Raw genomic sequence first — 22,359 nt, forward strand, 5'->3', positions numbered from 1 at the left:
TCCAACCCAATTAATCCGGTTGGAGACCCTAACCCGACCCTATTTCTGAAACTGCAGTGGATCAGCTCAGCTCCTGGGCCACAGACATATACACACACACACACACAAAAATCATTCCCAGACACACTGCTCTTCACAGGGACTGTTATCGCTAGAATTCCCAGTGTCATCCACTCAAAAGTAGCCCTCTTGTATTTAACGACCCTGTTTGGAAATGGGTCATCTTTCGTCACCCTCTTCCCTTTTTCTCTCCAGGCGGGCTGGGGGTATAGAAAACGGGCCTCCCTCCAGTACTCCTTGGGCAAGTCACTTCACTTCTCTGAGCCTCAGTTACGTCACCTGTAAAATGGGGATTAAGCCCGTGAGCCCCACGTGGGACAGGGACTGCGTCCAATCTGATGACCTTGTATCTCCCCCAGTGCTTAGAAAGGTGCTTGGCACATAGTAAGCGCTTAAATCCCATCATCAGCATCATTACTCACGGCATTGGGCCGGAACTCCTCCTTGTGGAAGAAGCCTCCGGTCATCATCTTCTTGCTGAAGGAGACCACGTCGGCCGGGTCGTCCAAGCCCCAATACTCGTGGGCCCAGAACTTCCCAGTACAGCCGCCTCCGGTCTGCACCTCGTCGACCAAAAAGGCACAGCCATGCTGCTCGGAGAGAAACCCAACGTGCTCAGCCAGACGGAGGTGTCTCAACAGTTGAGGAAAATCATTCATGCTGCAAAGAAACATTTCCCAGCAGCGAAAGCCAGCCCCGCCAGGGCCCAAGTCTCCAAATGAAAAAGTCGAGGTCATCCCTGAGCTGCGTATTCTTTAGACTCTAAGCTTCCTGTGGGCCGGGAATGTGCCGCTTATTGTTCTACTGTCCTCTCCCAAACACTTAGTACAGTGCTTTGCACACAATAAGGGCTCAACATATACCATTGACTGAGTGAATATTCAACCCTGGAATGAAGAAAACTGGAGAAAAAAAATCCACAGGGCTTGTCCAAGTCTTGTAACTGTTAGCTTTGCCCCCTCCTACCTTTCTTCCCTGATTTCCTATGACAATCCAGTCTGCACACTTCACTCATCTAAAGCCAACCTACTCACTGTACCTCCATCTCCTCTATCTCGCCGCCGACTTCTCGTCCACATCCTGCCTCTGGCCTGGAATGCCCTCCCTCCTCATCTCCGCCGGACAAATACTCTCCCCACCTTCAGAGCCTTATTGAAGGCACAACCCCTCCAAGAGGCCTTCCCAGACTAGGCCTTCGTTTTCTCTTCTCCCACCTCCTTCTGCACCTTCCTAGCACTTGGATTTGCACCTTTTATTCACCCCTCCCTCAGTCCCACAGCACTTAGGTACATAGCCGTAATTTATCCATATTAATGTCTGTCTCCACCTCTAGACTGTAAGCTTGTTACAGATGGAGAACGTGTCTACCACCTCTGTTATACTGTACTCTCTCAGGAGCTCAGTACAGAGCCCTACACACAGTGAGCACTCAATAAATACCACTGATTGATTGATTATCCTGCATCTGTCTGCCTAGAATAAGCAGGATGTGGTCACCAAAGTTATCAATAGGGGAGGACACTTCTTCATGGACACTTTGATCTCTTGGGCATTTTTCTGCACACAAATTTGGGAAGCCTTCCGTATTTTTAAGCTCTGCCCAAATCATACCTCCTCCAAAAAGCCTTCCCTGACTAACCTCTCACGTGCCCATCCTGTTCTCCCTCCTTTCTTCACCCCCTCTGCACTTGCTCCCTAAGCGCTGTGCTGCTCCCCCAACCCCAATCCATGTCCTTGCCCTCTGCTGCTTCCCTTATCTGTCATTTATTTATTTTAATGTCCGTCTCCCCAGCTAGACTTCACCGACCTTCCTGGCAATATCTCTCAGCTTCTTAAAGAAGTCATCAGAAGCATGGTTGTCCCCGCCTTCCGACTGAATCGGCTCGACGATTATGCCAGCCACGGTCCTCTTCTTCTTCCGGTACTTCACGATCAGATCTTCCACCTGTAAGTAAGTCAGAGAGGGGGGAGAGGGGCTACTGTCTGCTTCCTGCAGGGGCCCAAGGTGGCCATCGCTGGCCCTCATGAATGGCGGATGACGTCTCTAGGGTCTTGGGGGGAAAATATGCGGATTTCGCACGATCCCTAGATCACTTTTCCAGCAGGCACCCTTCCCCTGAGCCTTTTGTATTCCCCTCCCGGTTTTGAGCTGCGGCAGAAGGCGGAAGAGAAGCAGTATGGCCTAGTGGATAGAGATTGGGATTGAGAGGAACCTGGGTTCAAATCCTGGCTCCGCCACTTGGTCTGCTGTGTGACCTTGGGCTAGTCCCTTCATTTCTCTGGGCCTCAGTCTCCTCATCTGTAAAATGGAGATTAAGACCGTGAGCCCAGTGTGGGACAGGAACTGTGTCCAACTCCATTATCTTGTGCTTAGTATAGTACCTGGCACATAATAAGCATTTTGGAAATACCATTGAAAATAAAAAAAGAAAGGCTAAAGACTCTGTGCTAAAGATTAAATGATAAAACGTAAAAGTGACTGATCTTCCATACTGGTACCAGACAGGAGAGAGACCAGCCGAAAACCGAACTGTCCAACATAAAACCGAATGAATGGCCAGACTATGGCTGGCCCCGTTTGAGAGGAACTCTGGTTTTGGGAAAACATAAAATGAGGCTTTTTGGAGACCAGATGCATACCCTTGAAGCCCATTCCTACAAGAGGGTCAATACCGTCACTATAATCTGGTTTTACTAATAGCTGTTGTTACTGAAAGGGAAGCAGCGTGGCCTGGTGGATAGAGCACAGCCTGGGACTCGGAGGACCTGGGTTCTAATTCCAGCTCTGCCACTTGCCTGCTGTGTGTGATCTAGGGGGTCACTTCACTTCTCTGTGCCTCAGTCTCCTCATCTGTAAAATGGGGATTAAGACCGTGAGCCCAATATGGGATAGGACCAATCATCTGGCGCTTAGTACAGTGCCTGGAGTTTAGCAAGCACTTAAAAAAAAATCTGTTCTGAGTCAGGACACCTTGCCCAGCTTCTCCTCCCCACGCTCAGGTTCCAGTTTGGAGATGAGTCAGAGCACAACCCCGTCCTTCCCTCTTCCCCTCCCCTTCTCTCGGCTGTTAACGGAAGGCCACCACAACGCACATCATCTTCAGAGGAAGCGTGGCAAAGAGATTCCCAGCCCTCTAGCTTGCCTTTCTGCTGAGCTCCCTGCGGTGTTAAAAATGAACTAGACTGGGATGGAAGGAAGTTCCAGTCAGGTCAGTATTCACTTCCTTCAGCTTTCTTAACCTCTGCTATGTGGCACGATCCCCGGGTGACTTCCCTGTGGCCTTTTCTCCTCCTCTTCCTCTTCTGCGCTCTCCACCAAACCGGAACAGGGCACAAAGTCTATTAAATTAAAAACCAATCCACATGCTTATTTTTAAACAATCAACTTTTCTTGTTGACCCACTGCAGCCTGGGAAGTGGATTCCTTTATGAAATCGGAAGCTTGGGAACAGCTCTTTCCCTAACAGCCTGCTCTGTTGCGATCCTGTTCCGATTTCTTGGAAATCCTCCCCTGAAAGTTACTTAATTCCCCAAATAATCTTTTCACCTCTTCGTCAGTTTTCCTCAACAAACAGGACTTTGCTAGGACTGCGCTAGGGCAGAGGCTCGATGGGGAGAGGGGCGGGGGAGAGGAGAATTTCAGAAACACTGTTGTTACCTCTTCCAAACAGCGAGCTTCTTCCTGTTGATTCTCTTTCACAAAATCTTCCAGGGGGTACTTCAGCCGGGGAAAAGGAGCAATTGGCCAGTCCAAGGAAGGGATGTCTAGCTTGTGAATGGCTTTTGAGTGAGTGGTAGCTAAGCAACCTAGACACCGAAAAACAAGAATCAGACCCCAAGGCTTGGAGAAGTGGGAAGAGTGGCATTTGAAACGTATGTTTACCAGACGAGAATAACAAATAAATCGTTGTCATCAACAGTATTTATGAAGCACTTGCTGCAGGTGAAGTCCTGAGCGAGGCATTTGAGAACAATAATAATAATAATTGTGGCATTTGTTAAGCGCTTACTACGTGCCAGACACTGTACTGAGCACTGGGGTGGATATAAGCAAATCAGGCTGGACACAGAGTCCCTGTTCAGGCTCAGAGTCTCAATGTCCATTTTAGAGATGAGATAACTGAGGCCCAGAGAAAGTGAAGTGAGTTGTCCAAGGTCACACAGCAGACAAGTGGCAGAGCTGGGATTAGAACCTATGACCTAACTCCAGGCCTGCGCTCTTTCCACTATGCCATGCTGCTTCTCCAGAACATAGAACAGAAGCAAAAAGCTTGGTCTCTGCCCTTGAGGAGTTTGCCGTCTAATGGGGAAGACAAGTGGATGTGATTTTCAAATAAACACTAAAGAGTACGAGCATAGAAATGAATGACAAAAGCAAGAATATGCAATTAAATAAAGAGATATGTCCTTAACTACAAAGAAAGGATGATACCAGGAAAGTACATGATTAGTTAGGGAACGCTTTTGGAGAAAGAGGTGCCTTTTCAGGAGACTTTGAAGGTGGGATAGAGTTCCATGCCAAATTACAAGATGAGTGGAATGGGCTGAAAACCGGAGAGTCAGAAAGGAGGAGCACAGATAGATGGTGATCTTGGGAGGGAAACGGCAGATGGGGAGCCTTGAAGTCAAAGGTTAGTTCTGATGTGAGAAAAAATAGGTTTAATGGTCTAATGTCGGCAGAAATAGGAAGTCACAGGAGATTTCTGAGGTGGTAGATGTTTTGTCCTGAATGGAATTTGAAGAAAATGCTAGAGAGAAGAGGTCGGAGGCAGGGAAAAAAGTAAGAAGGCTGTTTCTTTTTTTTTTTTAATTTAAATTTTTCTTTTTGCGGCATTTGTTAAGCTTTTTTAAGCTACGTGCCCCACACTGTTTTAAATACTGGTGTAGATACAAGGTAATCAGTTGGGACACAGCCCATGTCTCACTTGGGGCTCACAGTCTTAATCCCCATTGTACAGATGAGGTAACTGAGGCCCAGAGAAGTTAAGTGACTCACCCAAGGTCACACAGCAGACGAGTGGCGGAGCCGGGATTAGAACCCAGGTCCTTCTGAGTCCCGGGCCCGGGCTCTACCCGCTGGGCCTGGTTGTTGTACTGTACTTTCCCAAGCACTTAGTAATGTGCTTTGTACACAGTAAGTGCTCAACAAATACAACCGAATGAATGGGCTATGCTGCTTTTCAATCATCTCAATAATTACACGCTGTTGTAGTAATCCATTCGGGCTATGCCAGAGCTTAGGCGGTGAGGATAGGGACAGGAAAGAAGGGGTGAAATTGTGATATATGCTAAAGGAAGAATTCACAAGATTTAGAGGACAACTGAATATGAGAGGTATAAGGCAGAGTGGGGTCATAAGCAGTGATAAGGGAGTTAACAAGGGGAGAAGGTTTAAGAGGGAACAGGCGTCTTCTGGGGCAGTTTTTTCCACCTCAGATATCAATCATAAAAGAGTTTGGGTGTCCCTAAATTGTAGGGGCATATAATCCTTAATTTCATCACCAAGCACATGACCAAACATGATCAATCAATCGTATTTATTGAGCAATTACTGTGTGCAGAGCATTGTGCTAAGCCCTTGGGAGAGTACAAGAGAACAATATAACTGATAACTAGCTTAAGTCTAGAGAGGGGAGACAGACATTAATATAAATAAATTAATTAAAGAGTTGGGGCAGGAGGTGTCCCCCAGACTCCCTACTGTGATTTAGGGGTGAACCTATACAAAGAGAAATGGGGAAGACCAGAGCAGGGTGTGCCAGAATATCACAAACGGAGGTCTCCTCCCCAATGAACTGCTGGCTTTCTCTGCAAAATTTGAAGAACCAACTTAGAACCAAATAGAGGAGCTTTCCTTACCCAGAGTCCTCCCGTGGAACGCGCCCATGAAGGAAAGAATACTGTAGTCTGGGCAACCTGGGGGCTATAACCAGGAAAGAGCTATAAGACAATGAATCAAACTCAACTTGATAATAATAACAATAGTAACGGTGGTATTTGTTAAGTGTCTACTATGGGCCAGATACTGTACTAGGTGCTGGGGTAGATACGAGGTAATCAGGTTGGACACAGTCCATGTCCCACATGGGGCTCAGAGTCTTCATTGCCATTTTACTCAGGAGGTAACAGGCAAGGAAAAGTGAGCTGACTTGTCCAAGGTCACACAGCAGACAAGTGGCGGGGCAGGTATTAGAACCCAGGTCCTCTGACTTCTAAGCCCATGCTCTTTCCACTGGGCCATGTTGCTTCTAGATGGAAGAATGCTTTCGCTCCAAAGCAGTTTTCCCAGTGGCATTCGACGGAACCAAACGATGGGCATTAGGGTTGGGCAATGGACTCTCCAGAAAGATGCCAAAGCCTTGAAGGGTTGTTTTAACCTCTCAATCAGTGAGATTTATTGAGCAGAGCACTGGATTCACAGATTCACCTACTGTGTGCAGAGCACTGGACTAAGTGCCTGGGAAAGGATAACAGAATTAGGAAACACCACTCCTGCCCTCAAGGAGCTTACCGTGTAGACCGGGAGACTGACACACTAATATAAATTAGAGCTAACTGGAAATAACCGAGTACGTAAGATAAAGACTGAAGAGGAGAAAGGAGAGAAGGGTGGGGGGGAGAAAGGAGGAGATGAAATCTCGAGAATCAAGACATACTGTTCTAAGAGCATTCATTTCACTACAGGAAAACACCTCTGCTGAATTCGGTAGCATGTGACCTTTCAGGCAGAAACCATTAGAGGTCATCTGGCAAATCCTAAATTCCTGATTCAATTCAGATATTGCCTGAGAGTGGGAAGAGCCCAGCCCTAGTTACCTGATTAATCATGCAGGACTCTAGCTCCTCCTTCGTGGCACTACCGTGACCCCTCTCCTTGTTCTGCAAAAAAAATAAAATAAAAATTAAACAGGATTTGAGCCCCCATTGCAAACCCAGGGGTCTCAGGAAGTTGAGGCTAGTGAGCTGTAACATCACCCCACTATGCAGCTGGTGGTTTTAGAAGGAGATGCAAGAGTTTCTTCTGGGCTATAACAATAAGCATTCTAACACTCGTTAAGTGGTTTTATGTGTCCAGCACATCAGGTTGGTTAGACACAGTCCCTGCCCGGCATGGGGTTTATAGCTTAAGGGGGAGGTGGGACAGGTCCTGAATTCCCAATCTGCAGATGAGGAAACTCAGGCACAGAGAAATAGAGCGACTTGTCCAAGGTCACCCAGGCGGTAAACACAAGAGCCGGGATTAGAACCCCGGTCTTCCGACTCTCAGACCTGTGCTCTTACCACTAGGCCATGTTGGAAGCAGCCTGTTTGGGACAGGTTTGGGACATCAGCAGGTTTGACAAACTAGGGACTTGGAGTGAGGTCTGGATGAGCTCCTAGGCCACAGCAAGAGCATTTATTAAGCACTTATTATGTGCAGAGCACTCTGTTAACTGCTGAAAAATACAAAGGTGGGAATAAGACATGGTCCCTGTTCCTCTTAGGCAGAGGTGTGTGTCCGTGTGTGTGTAACTTACTCTGTACCACATGAATATGGTTTTGAAGGCATTTTCATTGGAGCAGGATCCACAGGCCATGGTGACGATCTGGGATAGCCCTTTGGGTGCCACCTGGGAAAGACCCAGATAAACAGAGATGTGACTGATGATCATGGGGGAAAACCCTCCCTCAAACACTTTGTGTCTTCACCACTAATAGTAATAACTGTGGTATTTGCTAAGTGCTTACTTTGTTCCAGGCACTGTACTAAGCGTTGGGGTGGATCCAAGAAAATTGAGTTGGACACAGTCCCTGTTCCACGGGGGGCTCACAATTTCAATCCCCATTTTATAGATGAAGAAATTGAGGCACAGAGAAGTGAAGTGACTTGCCCAAGGTCATATAGCAGACAAGTGGAGAAGCCGGGATTAGTACCCATGACCTTCTGACTCCCAGGTCCGTGCACTATCCCACGCTGCTTCTCATTACTTAGGTCCTTCCCACAGGGCAAGTAAATCCGTGAGTGCATGCCAAACCCGTGCGCTTTATTAGACAACCACCCCTCTCTGCCATGTCCAGTAGGTTCATGAACTATTCTTATATTTCAGCCTCTTCACTCACCTCTTCATCAGTTGGCACCTTAACAGGTGGGCTTTTATTGACAGTTTTGTAAGGTTTCTGGTTCCGTGGCCATCCCCACCACCATTCATTCATTCATTCATTCACTCAATCATGTTTATTGAACACTTACTGTGTGCAGAGCTCTGCACTAACAGTCTGGGAGAGTACAACACGACAATAATCAGACACATTCCCTGCCCACAACGAGCTTATCGTCTAGAGCCGGGGAGACAGATATTAACATAAAAGAATTACGGATATGTACGTAAGTGCTATGTGGCCAGGAGGGGTGATGATAAAGGGAGTGGAAGAGAAGGAAAGGAAGGCTTAGTCAGGAAAGGCCTCTTGGAGGTACCTTCGGTAAGCCTTTGAAGCGGGGAGAGTAATTGTCTGTTGGTTATGAATAAGGGAGGCCCTTCCAGGCCAGAGGCAGGATGTGGGCAAGAGGCCAGTGGCGAGACAGATGAGATGAGGTACAGTGAGTAGGCTGGCATTAGAGAAGTGAAGTGTGTGGACAGCGTTGCAGTAGGAGAGTAGTGAGGTGAGGTAGAAGTTGGCAAGGTGATTGACTGCTTTAAAGCCGATGCTAAGGAGTTTCTGTTTGATGTGGAGGTGGATGGGCAAACCATCAGGCCTGGGCCTCGCTTCCCAGGAATCTTGTTGTTCCTGAAAGATGTCTTCAGAGACACCGACTAGAACAAGCAGCAGGACACTAACTGCTGGACTTCTGTCCAACTCCCCAAAAGGGGTGCCAGGAGGAATTGGGTTAGGCTGAACCCCACTTAGGATTGGTTAGATTGTTGTTTCGGAGGGTATTTTAGGTGCGGGGGACGCCTTAGTCCGATGCAGCCATTCCTGGCCTAGGAACTGACCTGGCGGTTCCTCCGTTACAGCCCTACTCTTCTGAAGATGAAGGGAAACACCCTGAAAGGGTTACCCCGAAACGGTTAAAACCTCAGTCAGGCTCCTCTGCCCTCCTTCGATGGAAAATGGGGATGAGAAAAGAACGGAACATATTAGCCCTTTTGGAAACACACCGGTAAGGCGGTCTGCAAGATAGCCGCTCATAGAAGTTTTAGAGGGGAAGAAATCTTTAGCTTTCGGTCGGAGTTTGTGAGGGCTCCTCACTGGATGACAAACCCGTGTCTCAATTCGTAGGCATCTGATGCACCGGAAAAAAGGCTCTTGGGGATGATTTATTCTTGGCCAGAGATGATCTCCGAGCCCAAAAAGTTAATCTCCTCAAATACCTTCCCCGGAAGGGAAGACTAACCTAAGGACCACAACCAGAATTGCATCTGAAGGAACCTAGTGTTGAAGTAGTCACCTCTGTATACAACAGGTGCAGGCATGTGCAAATTTGTGTCTTCCAGGGCCACATCACGACACGACAGACCCTCCCTGCTTCTGCCTTTACGTTCCAACCAAAATGCTTAGCGAGAAAATGCACACTGGGAAAACGGACAATATCAACTCAATAGAGAGTTGTCTGGGTCATAAAGCGATTCCCCGGGATGGATCCACGATTGATTAAGGATGATGTGACGGAACCTAACCAGGATGTGATTAATCAACACTTGACTCACTGAAAGCAAGGATTCCTTGAGCTTGTCAGGAAAGTTTTCTGGGGGCAAGATTCCCAGGGCAGGTCTGTTGACAAAAGTGCTCTGGAAAAAAAAAAAAAAAACAGAGAGAAAAATCATCAGTTTTCTAGTTTTGACCCTAAAATCTTCAACCCGACCAGCAAAAATGTTTTAACTGCTCCTCTGTCCAGAGAAGAGATTTTGCAAATGAAATGGTTGCAGCTTTCATGTAAACCCCAAAATGGAAAACCATTTGTCTTCATGTTGTATTGTACTTTCCCAAGTGCTTAGTGTAGTGCTTTACACACAGTACGTGCCCAATAAATATGATTGAATGAATGAATGTTTCCATGCTAATAATAACTGTCACATCAGTTAAGTGGTTAATATAATGATAATAATGGTGGTATTTGTTAAGTGCTCACTACGTGCAAAGCACTGTTCTAAGCGCTGGGGGGGGGATACGAGGTGATCAGGTTGTCCCACGTGGGGCTCACAGTCTTAATCTCCATTTTACAGATGAGGTCACCGAGGCCCAGAGAAGTGACTTGCTCAAAGTCAAACAGCTGACAAGCGGCGGGGCCGGGATTAGAACCTATGACCTCCGACTCCCAAGCCCGTGCTCTTTCCACTGAGCCACGCTGCTTCCCTAAGCACCGTACTAAATGTGGGTGAGATACTATACAATCAGCTGAGACATAGTCCCTGTTCCATGTGGCGTTCACAGTCAATGGAGGAGAGAGAACGGGAGTTTAATCCCAATTTTACAGACGAAGAAACTGAGACCCAGAGAAGTTAAGACCCTTGCCCAAGATCACACAGCAGGCAATTGGCAGAGCTGGGATTAGTGCCTAGGTCTCCTGGCTTCCAGTCAATCAATCAATCGTATTTATTGAGTGCTTACTGTACTAATGCTTGGGAGAGTCCAGTATAACAGAATTGATAGACACATTCCCTATCCACAATGAGCTTGGTCCTGTGCTCCTCCCACTAGGCCACACTGCTTCTTAGTTGTCTTTGAGGGCCGCTTTGATTTGGGAAATTCAACAATTCCATTTCCTCACACTCTATCTTTCCAAGCCACATGAATCCGCTGTTTCAGGATTGATTGTTTTTGACAAAAAGTTCATTACCAAGTTGTTCCTTGTAGTTGTTTCTAGAATATAATACCATCATCTAGCAGTTGCCTGGGTTTCCTATTAAACTGAAAGTCAAATACAAACTGAAAAATAAATTCACCTGCCTATTCAGACACCCCCGCAAAGGGGATAAAACCATCACCTCGTAGTTAACCGGGCTTCCTTTTAAACCGAATGGAAAGCCAAGTACAAGCCGAAAAATAAACTCACCTGCCTATTCAGACTCCTCTGCAAAGAGTATAATACCATCACCTAGTAGTTAATCGGATTTCCTTTCAAACTGAAAGAAAAGCCAAGTACAAATTGTAAAATAAACTCACCTGCCTATTCAGAAATCCCTATAAAAGAGGACTAACCTTTTCAGTTCAGAGCCCATTGTTGTTACTAAACGCAGGTCCACTCCTGATTTTTAAAAAAAATGATATTTGTTAAGTGCTCATTTAACAGTGTCAATCGCTTGTCCTAAACTCTGGGATAGGCACATGGTGAGACACTGTTCCTGTCCAGAATGAGGCTCACGGTCTAAGTATGAGGGAGAACAGCTGAGGAAGCTGAGGCCCAGAGAAGTGAAGAGATTTGCCTAAGGTCAAGCAGCTGGCATAGGTGGGATTAGCACCCAGATCCTGTGACTCCCAAACTCTTTCCATTAGGTCATGCTGCTTCCCTTTTCCAAAGCGGGGCGGGAGAGCATCAGTCCACGGCTGAGCACGAAGCGGGAAAATGGGATGCCATCCCCCGCCGGCCCTGGCTTTGGGGAGGGGACTTAGAGACGGGAGGGGAGAGGAGGAGAGGGACAGGAGAGAGGGGGTTTCTGACCCTGATTAAGAATGAGCATTCCTCATAGTTTTAAAAGATAATAAAAAATACAAAATTTAAACCTCCTCCCACTTCTACGAAACTCCAGGCCTCAGCTATGTCACCAAATAGAATCTCCAGCCCCCGCGGTGTTTCCCTTTTAAGGGCCCGTGAGATGCTGGTACGGTGGGGATGATAGAGGGAGGCAGGAAATTAATCAGTGGTATTTATTGAGTGTTTATTCATTCATTCATTCATTCAATCGCTTACTATGTGAGCGCTTACTACCCGGAAGTCAGAAGGACCTGGGTTCTAATCCTGCTACGACAGTTGTCTATGTCTGTGTGACCTTTGTAAGTCACCTCAGTTACCTCATCTGTAAAATGGGGATGAAGACTGTGAGCACCATGTGGGATAGACACTGTGTCCAATCTTATACCTATCCCAGTGCTTGTCACACAGTAAGCGCTCATCAACATTAAAGCACTGTACTAAGCAGGTGGGAGAACACAAGGCAACAGAATTCCCAGACATGTTCCCTGCCCATAAGGAGTTTACAGTCTCTACTCCAGGTTTCTGGGAAGTCCCAACCGGAATGTATTGAGATCTAAATGATGGTATCTCATGGATTTTATCAGGACACAGCAGATGTAACTAGAAGATGTACGGATCTCTGAAACTGGATCGACCATCGCCCGAAACATCGGCAGATTTGCCAGTGAGACTTTGGAGTGTGTCCAAGAAGTAGCTCCCGAACGATCGAGGCGGATTGACGTTAGGCTTCTGCAAAACCAGCCCCGCTGCAAGGAGCTCTCTAGCTACCCCTCAGAAGCTTTATGGAAACAAAGAATCCTGTCTATTTGCTCCGAAATATCTGTTCCCACCGAAATGGAAGGGTGTTTCTCTGTAATAGTGCAGGAAGCCACTGAGATTTGGGTACCGAATTTGATGAAAATGATGCAGGGATTAAAGGGGAATTTGCAGCAAAATAAGCTGCAATCGAACGATCATATTTATTGAGCGCTTACTGTGTGCAGAGCACTGTACTAAGTCCTTGGGAGAGTCCGACATAACATGGTGGTCAAGATCTCTTTCCAATCCACTCCCCTGTGATCCTGCCCAAGTTTACGGATGCTTGCAACGAGGTATATAAATCAAGTTTTGGGTTTTTTTCCATGGTATTTAAGTGCTTATGATGTGCCAGGCACTGTACTACGTGCTATGCTAGGATAGATACAAGCTAATCAGGACACAATCCATGTCTCACATGGGACTCACAGTCTTAATCCCTATTTTACAGATGAGGTAACTGAGACCCGGAGAAGTGAAGTGACTTGTCCAAGGTCACACAGCAGACAAGTGGCAGAGCTGAGATGAAAACCCAGGTCCTTTGACTCCCAGGCCCGTGCTCTTCATGCTGCTGCTGCTTCTCAGGGTGTGTGTATCTGTTAGTCCAGGGCAGTGCCTAGCCTTAAGGGTTAACTGCATCACACTAAAACACACAGGTTGCTCTCCAGGAGCTTACAGTCTAGGAAGAGAGACAGTCATTAAAATAAATTACAGGTAAAGGTAACTGTGAGCCTCACGTGGGACAACCTGATGACCCTGTATCAACCCCAGCTCTTAGAACAGTGCTCTGCACAGAGTAAGCGCTTAACAGATACCATTATTATTATTGATGCAGCGTGGCTCAGTGGAAAGAGCACAGGCTTGGGAGTCAGGTCATGGGTTCGAATCGCGACTCTGCCACTTGACAGCTGTGTGACTTTGGGCAAGTCACTTAACTTCTCTGTGCCTCAGTTACCTCATCTGTAAAATGGGGATTAAGACTGTGAGCCCCATGTGGGACAACCCGATTCCCCTGTGTCTACCCCGGCGCTTAGAACAGTGCTCAGCACATAGTAAGGGCTTAACAAATACCAACATTCTTCTTCTTCTTCTTCTTCTCTGTGCCTCAGTTACCTCATCTGTAAAATGGGGATTAAGACTGTGAGCCTCACGTGAGACAACCTGATTATCCTGTATTACCCCAGCGCTTAGAACAGTGCTCTGCACATAGTATGCGCTTAACAAATACCAACATTATTATTACTTGTGAGTGGACAGAGCATGGACTTGGGTTCTAATCCTGGCTCCGCCATACGTCTGCTTGTGTGACCTTGGGCAAATCACTTCACTTCTCTGGGCCTCTGTTGCCTCATCTGTAAAATGGGGATTAAGAGTGTGAGACCCACGTGGGACAGGGACTGTGTCCAAACTGAATGACTTGGATCTACCCTAGTATTTAGAACAGTGCTTGGCACATAATAAGCACTTCAGTATCATCATAATAATTATTATTATTAAGAGTGTGAGCCCCACATGGGACAGGGACTGTGTCCAACCTGAACGAGTTGTATCCACCCCAGCGCTTAGAACAGTGCTTGGCATACAGTAAGCGATTTAACAAGTACATAAGTACCCCACGTGGTCCTTATGGACAGCATCCAACCTGATTAGCTTGGGTCTACCCCGAGTACTAAGCCCAGTGCCTGGCATATAGTAAATCCTTAACCAAATATCATTAAAAAACCCCACCACCACCAACCAAAAAATTCTGTAACACAGCCCAGCACTCACATATATAGGTGGAAAGTTCCAGACACTTCCAGGAAGCTCCAGAACTGCAATTTACCCTCTCTTCAGGCCCCCTCTGGGAGGGAGAGTTATTTTTTGTAGGATGGCAGTCATTAACCCGGTGATATCAGCTGGAACACATCAATTACAGGGGAGGAACTTGGCAAGGAGGTTGGAGCTTCAAAGGGAGAGAAAAGAAACCAGATGCAAGAGGGGCGGAGAAGAGGAGAAGACTTCCAGGAGGGAAGAAAACTTGTAACTAATATTGGCCAAAAGGGCTGAATTTCAGCAGAGTGACCTACCAGGGAAGGACCCCTCTGGACTGTAAGCTCATTGTGGACAGGGAACGTGTTTACCAACTGCTGCATTATACTCTCCCAAGAACTTAGTACAGTGTGCTGCACACAGTAAGTGCTCGATAAATACCATCGATTGACTGAATGATTGGCCCATGAACAAGTGTCCTGCTCAGGGAAGTTCAGCAGGGATTCAGAGGGGTAGGAACCTTGGGGTTTAAGTTAGGAATAAGTGTCAGTTTTTTAAAATATATTTTCTAAGGTTTTTGTTAAGTGCCAGACACTGTGCTAAGAGCTCTGGGGGTAGATACAAGCTAAACAGGTTGGACACAGTCCCTGTAACACATGAGGCTCACAGTCTTAATCCCCGTTTTACAGATGAGGTGACTGAGGCTCAGAGAAGCCAGGCGATTTGGCCAAGGTCACACAGCAGACAAGTAGCTGAGCCATGATTAGAACCTAGGTCTTTAATGATAATAATTATGGTCTTTGTTAAGCGCTATGTGCCAGGCATTGTTCTAAGTGCTGAGGTAGTTACAAGGTAGGATACGATAGGGCTCACAGTCTTAATCCCCTTTTTACGGATGGGGGCAGTGAGGCACAGAAAAGTGATGAAGTGACTTGCCCAAGGTCACACAGCTGACAAGTGGCGGATCCAGGATTTGAACCCAGGTTCCTCTGACTCCCAGGTCCTTGCGCTATCCACTCGGCCATGCTGTTTCTCAAGAAGAGAGCTCAGGGGTAGGAATTTCAGATGCGGTTATACAGCTCTTGTGGCTGCTGAATCTTATAACCGAGAACAGTGTCTGCGAGTGGATCGCCTTAATTCCACGAGCCCCTTAATTCCAGGGAGGGGGCAGGCCACTGGGAATTCCCTCCCAGGTTCAGACTCGGCAACCAAAAACCTTTTTCAGCTTCCCTTGTTCGAGAGCACCAGAACTAAGCCGTGGAAGGGTGGCAGGGACATTCTCGGGCACTCTTAGCAGAGACGCTATAGAAAGTCTGCTGGAAGAAAAGATGGTCACCAGGGTCCTGGTGTAAAACCCGGTCCCCTCACCTCAAAAAGTGACCAAACCATCACACTCTCCCCATGAAGAACTCACCAACTGATTTTTTTTTTTTTAGGTATTCGTTAAGCACTTACTATGGGCAGGCACTGTGCTAAGCAGTGGGGTAGACCCAAGCCAATGAGGTTGGACACAGTCCCTGTCCGACGTGGGGCTCACAGTCTTAATCCTCATTTTACAGATGAGTAACTGAGGCAACAGAGAAATCGAGTGACTCGCCCAGGGTCACCCAGCAGACAAGCGGCAGAGTCGGGATTAGAACTCCGGTCCTTCGGACTCCCAGGCGCGCGCTCTATCCACTAGGCAACCCTGCTTCTCCAATGTCATACGATAGAGATTTCTCTCCAAGTTCTTCTCTTTCCACTCAGAAGGACTCAGCAGTCCTTGTTCTTTCCCTCCCCCTTCCCACCTCCAGAGTTCACCGTAAGCTCTGGGACCCAGGAGAGACGCTAGCACGGTGCCAAGGTAGACCATGCCAGTTTTGCCATGCCAGGCTGATATTTTATGTTTTGCTGAGGTGATATGCCAGCTTTTCTTTATTGCAGGTCATTGTCTTTCTGTCAGAGAAGGCTTTTACAAGCATCCAGCAATGTCATTCATACAGTGATCTTTCCCGCTAGACTGTAAACTCGCTGTGGGCAGGGAACAGGGCTACCAACTGCTATAATGTACTCTCCCAGGCTTTTTTTTTATCGTATATGTTAAGCACTAATTTCTGGGTGTCAATTACGTCATCTGTAAAAGGGGGATGAAGACTGTGAGCCCTGTGAGAACATTGCTTGGCACATAGTAAGCGCTTAACAAAAACCATAATTATTATTCTTAGAGGGGGAGATGGACATTAACATAAATAAATAAATTGCAGATATGAACAAAAGCGCTGTGGGGCTGGGAGGGCGTAATGAATAAAAGGAGCAAGTCAGGACGACGCAGAAGGGACTGGGAGAAGAGGAAAGGAGGGCTTAGTCAGGGAAGACCTCTTGGAGATATGCCTTCAGTAAGATTTTGAAGATGGGGAGAGTAATCACCAGTCAGATACGAGGAGGGAGGGCATATGCGGGCGAGAGGTCGGTGGCCAGATAGATTGCATGGAGGTACGGTGAGGAGACTGGCATTAGAGGAGCGAAGTGTGTGGGCTGGGTGATAGTAGGAGAGCAGCCCACCCCCACCTCTGTGAAGAGAGGGGCGGAGCAGAACGGGAGAGCCCCACCCCATGAAGCTATGGACAACCTATAAGCTGCACAGTGGAGGCCTAAAAACGGAATCTGTCCACCTCGGCACATTCCGGTACGGTGTTCTTTACTTCAGGAAGCACTGACACGCGGTCCTGAATTAATAACCAAGATAGAACAGCACCCTAGATGACTTGTGAGTAGGATTTATTACGCAGTTACTGTGAGGAAGCAAGGGAATTTTTCTTCTCCGGTTCAAACGTAAAAATAAGGGGAGAGAGAAACAGAATATATATAATCTATTTCATTCTGAAATGAATTAAGGGCCTATTCAGCGCTCCGTTCTGAGACGTTTAAAGAATATGCAGCCAAAAGGGAAGGATGTTTGCGAAGCAGCGTGGCCCAGAGGATAGAGCTCGGCCTGGGAACCAGAGGATCTGGATTCCAAATCTGACTCCGGCCACCTGCATGCTGCGTGACCTTGGGCAAGTCACTTCACTTCTCTGTGCCTCAGTTACCTCATCTGTAAAATGGGGATGAAGACCGGGAGCCCCATTTGGGACTGTGTCCAAAAAGATTAGCTCATATCTACCCCAGCGCACAGAACAGCACCTGCAGCATAGTAAGTGCTTAACAAATACCATAAACAAAATTAATAGAGTAGGTTCCACTCCTGCCGGTCAGCGTCAACCTGGAAACCCGATCACCAGCTCCGGCTCCAAAGGCTTTTTCAGACCGGGGGCTGATCGGCCACTGAATGCCCGGAGGAAAGGACTGTGCACTAGGGGTCTCCAAAGACAGTCGAGATGGCAATTTCATTCCGAATGTTTCCTGACAGATTTATTTGGCACTAACTGCTAGGGCATCTGGGATCTGAACAGAGTCTGTTAACAGGAGTGCTCTTCAAAAGTAAACAAACCTCTTTCAATCTCGCCCAAAATAGCCCCCGCTGGAAATACTGACAAGGACTTTGGTTCCTTCTGAAAGGAATCAGATAGAAAGGAGATGCAGCAGCAGACAGGAAAATGTATATAACACCTACTAATAATTATGGTATTTGTTAAGCGCTTACTATGCGCCAAGCTCCGTTCTAAGCGCTGGGGTAGACACAAGGTAATCAGGTTGTCCCATGAGGGTCTCACAGTCTTAATCCCCATTTTACAGATGAGGGAACTGAGGACAGAGAAGTTAAGTGGCTTGACCAAGGCCACACAAGCAGAGAAATGGTAGAGCCGGGATTAGAATCCATGTCCTCTGCCTCCCAAGCCCGTGCTCTTGCCACTATGCCACGCCGAAAATGTGTATAAACACCTACACGGATGACACGTGACTTTATCCTGAGTATTATCAACTCAAAACAAAGGGAACAAGGGCATCATTTCAGGACTATATTCATTCGTATTTTAAAACTCATTGCACATCGTAAAGGAAAAGAAGGGTAGAAAAGTGTCTCCTAATTCTGCTGTATTGTAGTAATAATAATAATAGTTCTTGTTAAGTACTTACTCTGTCGAGCACTATTCTAAGCACTGGGGCAGACGCAAGTTAATTAGAATGGAAACGGTCCCTATCCCCGTATTACAGATGAGACAACTGAGACTCAGAGACGTGAAGTGACTTACCCAAGGTCACACAGCAGACAAGTGGCAGAGCCGACATTAGAACCCAGGTCCTTTTGACTCTCAGGCCTGTGCTTTAACCACTAGGCGATGCTGCTTCTCTGTACTCTCCCAGGAGCTTAGTACAGTGCTCTGTATCTTAATCCTCCTCGACCTCTTAGCTGCCTTTGACACTGTCGAACATCCCCTTCTCCTCAATACATTATCCAACCTTGGCTTTGCAGACTCTGTTCTCTCCCGGTTCTCCTCTTATCTCTCTGGCCATTCATTCTCAGTCTCCTTCGCAGGCTCCTCCTCCCCCTCCCATCCACTAACTGTAGGGCTTCCTCAAGGGTCAGTTCTTGGCCCTCTTCTGTTCTCCATCTGTACTCACTCTCTTGGTGAACTCATTCGCTCCCACGGCTTCAACTATCATCTTTATGCAGGTGACAACCAAATCTCCACCTCCTCCCCTGTTCTCTCTCCCTCCCTCCGGGCTCGTATCTCCTCCTGCCTCCAGGACATCTCCACCTGGATGTCCGCCCGCCACCTAAAACTCAACGTGTCCAAGACTGAGCTCCTTATCTTCCCTCCCAACCCTGTCCTCTCCCTGACTTTCCTGTCACCTTGGACGGCCCGACCATCCTTCCTGCCTCACGGGCCTGCAACCCTTGGTGTCATCCTTGACTCTGCTGTCTCGTGCACCCCACACATCCAATCCGTCACCAACACCTGCCGGTCTCACCTTCACAATATTGCCAAGATCCTCCCTTTCCTCTCCATCCAAATTGCTATCGTGCTGGTACAAGCTCTCATAATTTCCCGACTGGATTATTGCATCAGCCTCCTCTCTGACCTCCCATCCTCCTGTCTCTCCCCGCTCCGGTCTATATTTTATTCCGCTGCCCGGATTATCTTTCTATGGAAAGGCTCTGGGCATGTCACTCCCCTCCTCAAAAACTTCCAGTGGTTGTCTATCAACCTTCCCATGAAACAAAAACTCCTCACTCTTGGCTTCAAAGCTCTCCATCACGTGGCCTCCTCCTCCCTCAGCTCCCTTCTCTCTTTCTACAGCCCACTCTGTACACTCCGCTCCTCTGCCGCTCACCTCCTCACAGTCCCCCGTTCATGCCTATCGCACCGTCGACCCCTGGCCCACGTCCTACCACTGACTTGGAATGCCCTCCCTCCTCACAACCGCCAAACTCTTCCCCTCTTCAAAGCCCTATTGAGAGCTCATCTCCTCCAGTAGGTCTTCCCAGACTGAGCCCTCCCTTTCCCTCTGCTCCTCCCCCCCGCCCCCAATTCCCCCTACTCCCTCCCTCTGTTCTACCCCCTTCCCCTCCCCACAGCACTGGTGTATATTTGTATATATTATTTATTACTCTGTTTTATTAATGATGTGTATATATCTACGATGCTATTTATCTTGATGGTATTGATGCCTGACTCCTTGTTTTGTTTTGTTGTCTGTCTCCCCTTTTTAGACTGTGAGCCTGTTGTCGGGCAGAAATTATCTCTATCTGTTGCCGAATTGTACATTCCAAGCGCTTAGTACAGTGCTCTGCACACAGAAAGCGCTCAATAAATACGACTGAAGGAAGAGGTCCATAAATTTGATTGATTCATTTACAGCAGGGAAGACATATTCATACTGCTTCCATAAATCTGCATAAAATAATCACCGTGGGGGGGGTAACTCTCTGATGACTCCTCTAAATCCTAATGCCACACTCCTCTCATTACCCAGAGAGTAAGAAGAGAGGAAGAGCAAATAAACACATTTCGATCCTCAGATCTAGTAACATACCACATTCTGAGGCTGCTGTAGGATCTTTATCAGAGCGGGATGGCTGTAACCTGTGGAGAGAAAAGGATCATTAGAATTGCGAAGATCAACTACTCTTTCCCCTACTATCCCATGGCTTAACAATCCAACAATCAACAGGATTTACTGAATGCTTACTCTGGGCAGCGCACTGTACTTGGGAGAGGACAATAGAGTTATTACACATATTTTGTTAACGAAATGTACATCACCTTGATTCTATTTAGTTGCCATTGTTTTTACGAGGTGTTCTTCCCCTTGACTCTATTTATTGCCATCGTTCTCGTCTGTCCGCCTCCCCCGATTAGACCGTAAGCCCGTCAAACGGCAGGGACTGTCTCTATCTGTTGCCGACTTGTTCATTCCAAGCGCTTAGTACAGTGCTCTACACATAGTAAGCGATCAATAAATACTATTGAATGAATGAATGAATACACACAATGCTTGCCCTTGAGGAGTTTACAATCCAATGGCGGGAACAAGCACTAAATTAAATAACCTGACTCACTCACCCCGTAACCATATTGGGTGTCCAGCGGTATTTGTTAAGCGTTTCCTATGTGCCAGGCACCGTGCTGAGAGCTGGAGTAGATTCGAGCTAAGCAAGTTGGACACAGTCCATGTCCCGCATGGGGCTCACAATCTTAATGACCATTTTACAGATGAGGTAACTGGGTACAGAGAAGTGAAGTGACTCGCTCAAGGTCACACAGCAGTCAGGTGGCGGAGACGGGTCGTGGAAGCACAGTAGTCTGAAGCTTGCATTTGCCCCTTCTCTTTAGATCATCCCCTCTGAGCTCTTCTGCCTCTTAGCCCGCGAGACTGAGTCATAACCATCTTGTTTAAGTGAACAAGAGTCACTCCGGCGACTAGAATCCCTAGGAGTGGTAGGAAAGCAAGGGGTGGAGTGTGATGGGCCTTTAGGCTTGGACTCCATTTTGTCCACCCAAGTTGCCATTTAGTCACGGCGGGAACGTCATGTATCCTTCCCCTGTCTGTTCATCCTGTCCAGGTGTCTGCCTGGCGTGTCAGTATCTCGAGACAGGATGAGCTATTCCTCCTTCAGCAAGGTCAAGACCCCTGGCTGGTTTATCAGTGGTATTCGCCCACCTGACCTCTATTATGGGGACAACTAGGCAAGGCCAAACCATTAGCCTCGGCTGGAATTTACCGCCGCTTGTCTTAAAGTATAGATCATGAACTGTGCTCTTTGGATGAACCGTATAAAAAGAAATTCTGCTTTGCATGGAGTTGAGCTGGACGTGGCTAGTAGAGGAAACTCAGCCCGTCATTCATTCAATCAATTCACTCAATCGTATTTATTGAACGCTTTCTGTGTGTAGAGCAGTATACTAAGTGCTTGAGAGAGTACAACATAAGTACAGTGTATAATAAGTACAGAGTACAGTGCAGTACAGTGCTCTGCACACAGTAAATGCTCAATAAATATGATCGAATGAATATAACAATAAACAGATTCCCTGCCCACATCGAGCTTACAGTCTAAAGCGGGAGACCGACATTACTAAAAACGCATTACAACCCTGCCAACCAACGTTCCCTACTAGCGCCTGTAGAAATAAACTCATTTCTGACATACCCACTTGAACACAGTGCAGAGTCCTTGGAGTTGTCTTCGACAGGGACTATACTTAATATGTAAAATATTTACCCTGCTTAATCAGTTATCTCATGGGCTGAAGTGAGAGAAGACAGGAATATCTGGAAAATATGCCACATCTACGTGGCTCTCGGTAACAGGGGAAAGGTCAAGTAAAGAAGTTTTCAATAAGGTGTAGCCAAACCAACCTGTCCTTGCCTCGTGTGTCCATTTGTAAAGCAGGATGATAATATTCCTATCTGTAGAACTTGGAAAAATCAGCATCTGGAAAAGTTGGGATCAGACTGATGAACGGTGCATTCCCTAATCCTTTTATGTTGAGAAGGCTTAGAATTGGTCTTCTCTTCAATCAGTGTTTTTTTGGAGCCCTTACTGAGTGCAAAGCACTGTACTAAACGCTCCTCTTAATACTGGCCCTGGTATGCCATTTTTAAAATGGTCTTTATTGAGCCCTTACTATGTGTCAAACACCGCGCTGGGATAG

The 22,359-nt window shown here is 47.1% G+C and overlaps 1 protein-coding gene across 2 annotated transcripts in view; it reads right to left on the minus strand.

The window, feature by feature from the left end:
• Positions 1-22,359, minus strand: part of ABAT (4-aminobutyrate aminotransferase) — a 137,802-nt gene that overhangs the window by 18,336 nt on the left and 97,107 nt on the right. For both annotated transcript variants that reach the window (XM_029055734.2, XM_029055742.2), the window contains exons 6-13: positions 20,237-20,286; positions 9,747-9,827; positions 7,578-7,670; positions 6,877-6,939; positions 5,920-5,983; positions 3,719-3,867; positions 1,868-2,005; positions 483-650 (exon numbers count right to left, since the gene is read on the minus strand). In XM_029055734.2, the coding sequence (XP_028911567.1) occupies positions 483-650; positions 1,868-2,005; positions 3,719-3,867; positions 5,920-5,983; positions 6,877-6,939; positions 7,578-7,670; positions 9,747-9,827; positions 20,237-20,286 (806 nt within the window). The remainder of the gene's footprint in view (positions 1-482; positions 651-1,867; positions 2,006-3,718; positions 3,868-5,919; positions 5,984-6,876; positions 6,940-7,577; positions 7,671-9,746; positions 9,828-20,236; positions 20,287-22,359) is intronic.

The sequence above is a fragment of the Ornithorhynchus anatinus genome, chromosome 2, assembly GCF_004115215.2.
Source record: "Ornithorhynchus anatinus isolate Pmale09 chromosome 2, mOrnAna1.pri.v4, whole genome shotgun sequence".
NCBI classification, from domain to species: Eukaryota; Metazoa; Chordata; class Mammalia; order Monotremata; family Ornithorhynchidae; genus Ornithorhynchus; species Ornithorhynchus anatinus.